The sequence below is a fragment of the Muscardinus avellanarius genome (assembly GCF_963383645.1).
Source record: "Muscardinus avellanarius genome assembly, chromosome: 6".
NCBI lineage: Eukaryota > Metazoa > Chordata > Mammalia > Rodentia > Gliridae > Muscardinus > Muscardinus avellanarius.
This window is the reverse complement of record NC_137791.1, coordinates 134,505,687-134,516,237: the sequence shown is the minus strand read 5'-3', so window position 1 is coordinate 134,516,237 and position 10,551 is coordinate 134,505,687. Positions and strand designations below refer to the sequence as shown.

Here is a 10,551-nt window from a genome sequence, read left to right as displayed (position 1 = left end):
GCTGGACGTGAGGCGACAGAGAGGAGGAAAATTAAGATAGAAGACTAAATCAGGGAAGGGATCCTTCCTTGTAGCTTAAAATTAATTTATTTAACAAATATAGCTATAATATAAATGATAATAAAATTTCAAATATACAGTATATTACATAGTACACCGAATCCCTTCCTAAGGGATGCTTCAGAGCCACGAACATGTACTGTTAAATAGAAACAGATTTTATTTTACAATTTTTTTTTTCTGGTAACTGGTAAGAGGGAGAGAGGTCCCTTCTACCTACCTTTGCAACATATCTGTGTACCCTGTCCCCCAAAGCCTTTGCCTGTTGATGGGCTCAAGTTTTCCAATGCAAGGAGCCGGGATCCTGCTCCCCACAAGCTCTTCCTTTTCTCAGACTGTTCTCTCCAAAATCATTCCACACCAGTTAGTTCCTCTGCAGCACACCACCCCAGCCTGGTCTCAGCGCCAACAGCCGCTACCCACTCAGCAGGCTCAGCCTCCAGTCCCATTCCACCATCAAGTCTGCTGGGGACCCTAGATACACCTCTCAGCCTCTCCGGCCTCAGTTTCCCCATCGGTGACTCCAGGGAGTGCAGCCAGATCCTAGAAGGGGACTAAGGACCCTTCCAGCCACTTTTTGGGGATGAGGTCAGACTTCACCGTGAACTCGGGGAGCAACCGGGAAAAACGGGAGCAGTGGGGGAGCTAAAGAGAAGGGGCCTGGTGGTGCGGAGCCGGCTGGGGAGCCCCGCGCTTGCAGAAGCCGGGCTGGGGTGTCAGCGGGCACCACAGGCGAGCCACCCTGGGCCGCCTATGTCAGGTGGTACATACTATAGCCCACGTGGGCCGTGTAGAGTCCCACGGGCGCCACTGGCAGCGCGGCCCGCTGGAAGGGGCCGGAGGCCCCGTAGAGCGATGCTCCCGCGGCAGCCGCCACTGCTGCGGGGCCGCTGAGAGGGAAGGAGAGGCCGAAGGCGGCGGGCGGCAGCATGGGCTTGGCGGCCATCTTCAGCTTCTCCAGTTCCGCCTCCTGCAGTCTCTTGGCCTTGGCGCGGCGGTTCTGGAACCATATCTTCACCTGCGTCTCGGTGAGGCTGAGGGAGCTGGAGAACTCGGCGCGCTCGGCGATGGACAGGTACTGCTTCTGGCGGAACTTGCGCTCCAGGGCCAGGAGCTGCGCGGTGGTGAAGGGCGTCCGCGGCTTGCGGTTGGTCTTGTGTTTGCGCAGGGTGCAGGCCGGAGGGCTCAGCCGCCCTAGGGGGCCGCGGGGGGAAAAAAGCAGGGGGTTAAGAGTGAGCGCGGCGGGGCACAATGAGCCCCCACTGTGGGATCGTTGTCCACAGCCAGGCTAGATGCTGATTTTTGCCCAGCGCCTTCGTATGGCTGGAGACGCCGGGAAATCTTTTCTCCAATCCCTACTGCAACCCCCGCAGGTAAGAAAAAAAGCCCCTGTCTACTGTTTGCGAATGCATAAAGTAGGATGCCAGATAAAAGAGGCCCATGTTTCCAGGCGGGAACACAGCTGAGCAGAGGTGGAACCATCTTTATGGTTGGTGATGGCTGGTGGCTTGGGGAAGCCTTTCCAGCCCCCGCTGGGCTGAGGTTAACAGGGGCGGTGAACCTCGAAGAAAGAGGCCCTGCACCCAGCCCAAGGTCACATGGACTTTTATGACTTGACCAAACATCTCTCTATGCCCACCAAGAGCTCACAGCCGGCCTAGGGGCCTTAGTAGGTTATAGAATCCAAATGTCCAAATTCCACTTTCCCTGAGGAACAGCAAGTTCCTACGGGGTCCAAGGGGCATTTCCTACCAAAATAAATAAATAAATAAATAAAGTAAAGAACCCCCACCATCACAGCAGTCAAACTGAGGCCAACTCTTGAGGTACATAAGGTGCACCTCAGTTCTTGTACTGAAGGTCTCGGTGCTCCTTGGGCCTCTCCCTCCTGGGGTGCCTTTACACTCCCACCAGACCCGAGCCTGTGTGCCTGTGTGGGAGGAGGACGGCTGCTCCCTTGGGGCTTTGTTAGCAAGGACCACTGATGACCAAGTTGCCTTTTCTGTGGGTTTCCAAATAAATCTCAGAGGTGGGCAAAGAGCGCCCCAGGCCTTGCGCAGGCCTAAGGATGGGGCTCGGTGGCTCTGTGCGTCACCCCTGCTTGGGCAGTCTCTGAGACCCCATAAAACACACAACGAATTATTCTCAGCACGACTGGTATCAGTGTTGAGGCTGGGAGTCGGGGACCCAAGGCCGCACCCAAATTCTCAGGTGCTGAAGAGGATGCTTTTCCTCGAGGGAAGTGAATTGAAACTCAGGAAGTTTTACCAAGCGGGTTTTGCCTAACTATGCAATTTATTATTTTTTTGCCGCGCTTTACACACACACACACACACACACACACACACACACACACACACACACGATCATTTGGGCTTTCAGACCATCAGGATGTGAGTCAAACAAAATCTCTCAGTTAATATCCCTTTCTTCCCGGCTGGAGGCCACTGCCCGGGAAGCGGCTGGCCCCAACTTGCTTTCTGCCAGGCCGCCTGAGGGGCAGGCGCCCAGGGAAGCTTCACTGGCATCTGCAGCGACAGCCTAGCTCTAGGCCACCTTCTGGGGCCATTAGGCCCAGGGAGGGGCTGGCTTTTCAAAGAGTTTAATCCCCAGATAAAAAATCATTCCTCCACATCAAGCCATTGAATTCGGGCAGCTATTATGCCGCGTCAAATAATCGGAGGAAACGAGGAAAACTTGGGAATTTCCCGTGCTCCTGAAATATCTCGAAGCGTGTTCGCGGGGCAGAAAAGCCCGGCCCGAGGCCTGGGGACACTGGGCCGAGTCCCCTTGGAGGGGAGAGTCTGAGACTATCCAGCTTCGGACAAAATCGAAGGGGCGCCTTCCCCCTGCCTTGGCGCCCTGTGCCCCTCTCCACCGGCAGTTTAGCGCCCCGTCCCTAATCACCCATCCGCCATCCGCCGGACACTCCAAGCATCGGCTTCAAATTTGAAGGGGCGGAGAGCAGTGCTGTGAGCTGCGGGACCCCTGGGCACAGAGGCGCTCGGCAGATCCGCAGGCTCCTACTGCGAGAAAGTGAAACTCCGCCAAGGCGAGGATGCCCGCGCCGCAGCACCCCATCCTTTGGGGTTCCCAGGAGTTACGGGGTTCCGGGTCGGATGAGACAGCCGGGACTCTGGGGGTGGTTGGCAAGGCCGGGGAAAGGGGATGCCCAGGCACCAGCGCCCTGCAAGTGAACCTCTGCCCGCAGCGTTTCCGCGCCCAGGCCAGGGGCCCCCCAGGCCCGGAGCCCGCTGCGGGGCGGGAGTGGGCAGGCGCGCCCAGCCGGGCTCCGGGCCATCGCCGGCCTCCAGGTGCCCAGCGGCAGGTCCGCGGACGCCCGAGACGGGCAGGCGCCGGCGGCCTGGCGCCCGGTCCCCCACCCCGCGGCGCCCTCCCGCCGCCCGGGGCCGGCACTCACGGGCTGGGGGCGGGGAGAAGCGGGGGCTCTGCATCCACGGCGTCCTCTCGGGCTTCTCGGGGCTCTCGGCCTTGACCAGCGCGTCTTCTGGCAGCTGGAGCAGTCCTCCCACGGAGAAGGGGCCGAGCGGCCGGGGCGAGGAGGGCGCGTCCGGGGCGCCCAGCGACCCGGGCCGGGGGCCCAGGGGCTGCGCCGAGCCGCCCGCCGCCTGCGCGCCCTCCGAGGCCGCCGGCGCGCCCTCCTTGGCCCCGGGCTTCCTGTGGTCGGCCATGAGCGCCTCCACGCTGAAGGGCAGGAGCGAAGGGGACGCTTTGGGCTTGGCCCCCTCCTCGTCGGCGCCCATGGTGGCCGCGGCCGCCGTGGGGGCCTGGCCGGCGCCACCCCCGGCCGGCTGGCCGAAGACGGAGTCCTCCACCTTGACACCGAGTGGCAAGGAAGTCATCTCAGCAGCCGGGGCCATGCAGGGCCGGCCCCCCCTCCAGCCGCGGCTCGGGCCCGCCGCGGGGCATGGGCTTCGCGGCCCGCCTCTGGCCTCTGCGAGCGCCCGGGGCCCCGGCCGGGCCGGCCCTCCCGCGCGCGCCTCCCGCCGACCCCCAGAGGGCCGGTTCTGGGGCGCCGGGCCTGGACCCCCGCCGCCGCCGCCGCCGCCGCCGCCGCGCAGGCCGAGTCCCGGGCGCACTCGCCGGCTCCGGGTCCGGCCGCGCTCCCCAGAGAACTCGCTAATAAGGCGAGGCCGGCGCCGCGGCGGCCAATCAGCGCGCGAGGGGGCGGGCCCCGAGCGCCCCATTGGCCGCGCTGCTGGGAGCGAGCCCCGAGGCGCGCCGGCCGGGGGAGTGCGGGACCCCGCGGGGCCTCGGCGGCAGCGGAGGGGAGGGGTCCCGGGGAGGCGCCCCTCGCCCCAAAGCCTGGCCGCGGCGCTCCGCGGGCGCCCCGGTCTCTCGGCTCCCGGAGGACGGTCCCGCCGCCCCACCGGCCCGCCCCTCCTCCCCTTTCCTTATCGCCCCTCTTCCTCTCCTCCCTTTTTTCTTTACTTTCCGGTTTCTCTTCTCCACCGCTTCTCTGAAGTTTTTCTTTTTTCCTCCAGGCCGAAGTTGTTTCTTTCCGTCCCCCTCTCAACTGTCTGCCCTCCGTCTACCATAATTGGAGTCGAACACATTTCTTACAAATACCCATATATATTAAATGCGCGTGGCTATTTTCCTAGCAGAAAGACAGTACTATTGATTTCTTTTCGAAGACACCGTCCTTTTACTCCGTTTCGACCTTCAAACCTTTGCCTGGGGGTAAAGGCCAGGCTTTCGTCTACCTGGGAGTCGGCGAAAGTCGGCGGAAGGAAACTCCGTTGCCGTCGGGTCCGCGGGAGACGGACTTCGTACACAACCTGAGTGTTCCCCGCTCTGATCTTCTAGAGGGGGCCCCCGGCAAGGACCCGCAGCATCCTTTAGATAGAAACATTTATTGAAATAAACGCAGAAGAAGCGTCAACAAAACAATGGCCTTGCCTTCTTATGATCTCTGAAAAATGCACCCGCGGAAACAATAAGTCCGTGCCCCTGGGCAGCTGATCTCCGAGGGCAGAGACACCCTTGGGGAGGGGGCCGGGAGAAAGAGGACGCCCGGGGCTTCCCGGTTAGCCCTGAGTATTTCTGTTTTGCTAATTTCAGAGCAAAGGTGATTTTATTTTTGGTGTTAAAAAAAAAAAAGAGGAAACCTGAGTTGGGGTGGAGGGAGACGTAACTTCTACGCAAACTGGGGCCGGGCCGGGTGGTTTTCTGAGCCTGGTTTTCATGGCCACCGCTCCTGGGAGCTAGTGGCCGTGATTGGCGGCTCGCCGGGACGGCCGCCGATGCCGGCTGGGTTCTAATCTCCAGGAAACACTAGGGTCCGCCGCGGCCATTTGGGGGTGATTATCAGAGAGCGGAGGACGGCGAATTCCCTCGCCTTGTAACTGGGCGCAGTACAAGCTGTAGATCAGGGGCGTCCAGATTAAGGGAAATGAATTACTAGAGCAGAAACTTTATTACCCGGACGGCGTCCGGGGTCTGGCGGGAGGGTCGGGCTGCGGACTCCGGAGAGATCGCCCCTGCCCACAGGGCCTGGAGATCCGCGGAGGCCTGGGCGGTCCCCGAGTGCGCCCTGGACCGGTGAGCGTTCCGCCGCCTCTTGCAGCCAGAGCGCGGGGCCTTCGGGTCGCCCGGGCCGGCGGGGCGCGCTCCCCCAGGGTGGCCCAAAGTTTTCCTAAAAGGCCATCTCGTTTTAAAGCTGGGCGCGGCTGTCGGGCCGACACCTAGCTCGCAGCCCAGCAAGGACGCGGACTTTTGTCTAATTAAATTGTGGCCGGATCGATCGGGTCGGCAGCTGAGCCAGAGAGAATCTCCTTGTGCGCTGAAGTTAAAAGGGGGGGGGGTGTAAAACAGAGCCCCGGGAGCTGGGTAGGGGCAGCACTTTTAAGGCGAGCGGTGGGTCGTTGGGTCGAGGTTTTGCTTTGCTCCGCCTTCCTCCACAAACTCAAAATGTTTGCCTCCCAGATCCCTTTAAGAATCTCACATGGCTAAGAACTTTCTCCCCTGAAAAGCGCGCATTAGGAAAAAAAAAAAATTAGAACTGTGTGGACAGCTCTCGGGACTCTGGACCTCCTGAGTCCTCCAGTTAAGGACCCCTTTTCTGCTTTAGGGCTGAGGGGGGCTCGAACCCCGACCGAGGAGTGCCCGGCCCAGGACGGGATCTCGCAGAACCGGGGCAGTGGCGGGCGACCCGCGCAGCGAGGCCAGGCCGAGGCCGGGGGGCGGGGGGGGGCAGGCGGACCGAGAAGGGCCGCGTCGCTAATTGCGGGGATAAACAATCTGTCACGATCCCTCAGCGCGCCTAATAGGCAGACGAGGATGTTGTTTTTAGGCGCCAGCGGCGGCCGGATCAAAGGCTGCAGCCGGCGCAGGGGCCCTTGAAGTCTTGCCCCCGCCCCCTGGAGCGAACCGCCCGCGCCCGCCGCCCGGGCCCGCAGCCCGCCCCTCGGCTCCCGGGCCGGCCCGGCCCGCGCATCTTCTTTTTAGGGACCCCGTGCACGCCTGTCTCTTGCAAGCGTGACCCCGCGCGCAGAGCGCATCTGCAAGAACCTTTGGGCAGAGTCATAAAAAAATAAATGAACACGCAAGGATCTTCCGCAGCCCTGCCTGGAGACGGCGAGAGGGAGAGGCGCCCGGGGTGTCCCGGCAAGGAGCCACAGAAAAGAAATACAATGTCTCTCTCCGGGGACGCGTGGTGGGCTCCCGCGGGAGGGAAGGAGCGCGCGGAGCGGCGAGAGGCCGCCTTCGCCCACCATTTTTGTGTCCCGGCCTTTACTGATTCCGGGCTGGGGGGCTCGGCGCGCCGCCGGGCGGGGCTGGGGGGCTGCCTGTTATCTCGCCGCCAGCACTAACCCGAGGCGCATCTGCCCGGCCTTTCCCCGCACCGCCGTCGGAGCCGAGCGCGCCCGGCTGTAATTCATGGCTGGCAAGGGCAGAGCTGGTCCGCGGCAGATAAAGCGGGACTGGCGCTCCGCTGGCGCCCTCGCCTCCCCTCCCCCCGCTCCGTCTTCTCCCATCCTCCTGCAGCCTCGGGCACCCCCTCCCCAACAAAGAGCCTCGGGGTTCTCGGGATTTAGGATCCTAAAGAAGACAGTTTGCCCTGCACGACTAAACTGGTACCCCCTCAAAAAAAAAAAAAACCTGCTTATTTTACTGGAGCGTGCGACGGTGGGGACAGGGTGGGGTGTGTGTGTGTGTGTGTGTGTGTGTGTGTGTGTGTGTGTGTGTGTGTGTGTGGGGTGTCCCGTGGGCAAAGATGAACTTTTTTTGTGTGTGTGGTACTGGGGTTCCTGGAAACCCTTCTGCCTCCGGGCTACGCTCCCAGACTTATTTTTTATATATATTTTTTTTATTTGGAAACAGGGTCTCTTAAGCCAGAGAGGGTCTTCGAACTTTTAGAGGGACCCCATCGGAGACATGGCAGTCGCTATCGGAGCCTGGCCCTACTTATTGGGTCCGGAGAGCCCGCGGGCTGGCCTTCCCCTGGGCTTTCGTCGCGGTCGCCTCGGTGGGGCTTTGTTGACGCCCCCTCCCCTCTTTACGCAGGCCCTTTGCGGCCTCGGCCCAGGAATCCCGCGTGCATTTTTTAAATGCGCAGCTCAGTGGGATCCCCCGGCAATTAGCGGGCCCCAAACAGCCCTCTTTAATAGAATGAAAACCGATTACCCGGAACGATTTATTTTGGTGGGAATTCACCAATCGCCGGGAGGCGACGGAGGGGGAGGGAGAAGAGGCATTTTCCCCGGGGGGTGGGGGTGGGGCGGACGTCAGACTGCGGCGTCGCGGGGTCCCCTAACCTGCAATGGGACCCTGGCGACCCCCGCCATCTCATCTCCGGGCCTCTGTCGCCTAGGCGTCGAGGGCGGAGGGTCGGGCTGTCTCAGAGTTGCTCACCCGGGAGAATTTCACAGCTTTCCAGAAGAAAACCGCCCAGAGAAGGGATGCCCGGGAGTCTCCGGCTACCGTCCATCCAACCGCACAGATCAGGAGCAAACCGCTTTGTTTTTCCAGGACCTGGGCAGAACTTGTGGCTTTTCAGACTTTGGGGTACATTTCCTGAACACGTCAAATAAAAACTATCGGTAAAACAATTTTTAAAAGTGTGTTCTCTTCCTCGCTAATTTCTCCAACTTGTGCGCTGGAATTTACTGACGGGGCCGGCTCGCTGCCCGCCCGCCCTCCCCCACTCTCTTCCTTCCCCGCGCCCCCGGCCGGCGTCCTCGTGTTTTAAAATTCGAGAGGGGGCGAGGGGGCCAGGATCCGCCGAAGAGAGAGCTCCCCTTCAAATGGCCCAAATTAATGTGATCGCGACACGAGGGTGCGCTTGAAGATGAAAGCCCAGGGCGGCCGGCTCCTCCTCGAGCTCTATAATTATAGATAATATATCCCATTTCAAAGCAATTAGACCAATCAGGCGTAACGAACCACTTTGCTGCCGACGAATAACAAAGACGCGGGGTTATTTAAGCCTGGCGACGTCAGGCAGACCCCCAGGCTCCAGGGCCGACCGAGACCAAACGTCTTCCAGCCCGGCCCTGCCCAGCCCGGCCCAGGAAGGCTCACCCCAGGCTGGCTCGGCCCGGCCGCCGGGGCCCCAGCTCGGTTCCCAACAGGGGCCCGGAGCTGCCGGGGACTCGAGGGGCCGGGAGGAAGGGCGCTGGCAAATGGAGCTGTGTGTGAGCCAGGCCTCTTCTCGTGGGAGGTTTCTCAAACTTTATCTGATTTAATCCTCTCTGCGCTGGGAAATAGGTATTATTATCCCCCGCACCCCAGCCCCGTGAAAGAGCTGAATCCCAGAGCTCAAGTATCTTGCAGGCTCACGCCGCTCAGGAGCGGTGCCTCCGCGGTGCTGGTGGGTCTGACGCGCTGAAATTAACTTTTTCGGAGCAGCCTTTCTCCCGGAGCTTTCTAAAGACGAAATGCATTAAAATTCAGCGGATGCCGGCAGCTTGGGTGGGACCGCCTTCCAAGCCCGCCCCCCCATCTAGGAAATGGAACTTGGGTCCCGCGCTCACCGCCCTCGCGAGGGTCCTCCTCTCCCCCGGCTACTCCCTCCTACAGAGCCCCGAAGGCCGAGTTTTTTCGTGACTTTATCAAATAAACGTCCAGGATCTCAGGTATGGCCGAAAAGAAAAAAGGGCCCGGACTGCAAGCCGCAGAATCAGCCCACGGCCAGTTTTTTCGAGCCTCGGTTTGTCGACTTTAAAGTGGTCAGAGACGCGCGGGGAGAGCGAGGGAGAGAGCCTCCCAGGGAAGTCCAGCCCGAGGCTCCGCGGATAACCAGCCCCGCCCGGGGCCGGGACCGAGGGGGAGAGTGGGGATGCCCCGCAGGGCCGGATCTGAGCTGGAAAAGGGGGGAGGGGGCGAATGGGAAGCCCCGGGAGAGAGTGTTCCCCGGAAATACGGCCTGCCCCGCTGCCGGCGCGCGCGCCTTTGCCCCCCTGGAGAGGGCCGGGGACTTGGGGGGCCCCTAGAGAGACCATAGGGGTCTTCCCGACCCCCACCCCCTCCAGACCTGGGTGAGAATCGCTCTCCTTAGCGTCACAGAAGGCAACTTGATGGCTGCTCTCTGGACCTACAGCTTCAACTCCAGCCAGCCCTGTCTGTGCTGGGCCCCCAGCTAGTCAGGTCTCCTCCGCACGGGGGTGGGGGGACCTTCCCAGAGTGACAGGCCTGGCAGAGCCCTTCGCCCCCACTGTCCCAGAACCCCAGGATGGAAATGGCTGGGATATGGAAGCCTGGGGGAGGGACGGGGTGACCCATCTGGACGGCCTGCAGGCACAGTGCTGTTCAGTAGGGTGGGTAGCCCATGTTCAGGATGAGACACCTGGACTGGACCTCACCAGCTCCCTGCTGGTTACTTGACACCCCCTCTTGAGAGCCCTGAAGGGGCCACCCCTAAGGCGGAGTCTCCACCCTCTTGTACTTCACCTCCAGAATTCCCTGTACCCAGGAAAGGCTGCGCCTGCCCCTGCGCCGCCCCCACTCCCCTGGGCCCTCGCTGGTCTGGGGTCTGGCTCTCCTCACCTCGGAGTGCAGCCCAGGGGTGCTCACGCCTGAAGTGAGCAGACCGGAGGAGGGCAGACCAGAGGAGGGGTGCCACTGCCAGCCCTGCTCAGCCAGTGCTCACCAGTCTGAAGAGAAGGGGAGAGTGCATGGAATTTGCTTTGGGGTCAGAAAATCTAGCAGGAATTTCCGGTGGGAAAGTTTGGGAAGCGGAGAATAACCGATAACCCAGGGTCCCCAGTGACCTTGAAGAGATTGCAGCAAATCCCCAGGTCCCTCCCCACCCTGGGCCCCCTTCCCAGCCACACCCCCACAGCCACACCCCCAACTCTGGAGTTGATGGGCCAAGGGGCAGCCCCCATGCTGGGGCCTCCAGAGGTACCCCTTGACCCTCCCTGGTCCTGCGCTGTTGAGCCCAGGTCGGCCCACTGGCCGCAGAAGCCACTCAGACCAAGATGAAGGACTGTTGGGCAGGTGAGAAGGCTCACAGGAACTCTCTGC

At 61.5% G+C, this 10,551-nt stretch overlaps 1 protein-coding gene across 1 annotated transcript; it reads right to left on the bottom strand.

The window, feature by feature from the left end:
* Nucleotides 1-811: 811 nt before the first annotated feature.
* On the bottom strand, nt 812-3,941 carry MSX1 (msh homeobox 1; the record flags this gene model as incomplete). Its single annotated transcript, XM_080698039.1, has 2 exons — nt 812-1,254; nt 3,482-3,941. 2 exons carry the CDS (start codon nt 3,939-3,941, stop codon nt 812-814), a joined length of 903 nt encoding a protein of 300 aa, XP_080554165.1.
* Between the last annotated feature and the right edge of the window lie 6,610 nt (nt 3,942-10,551).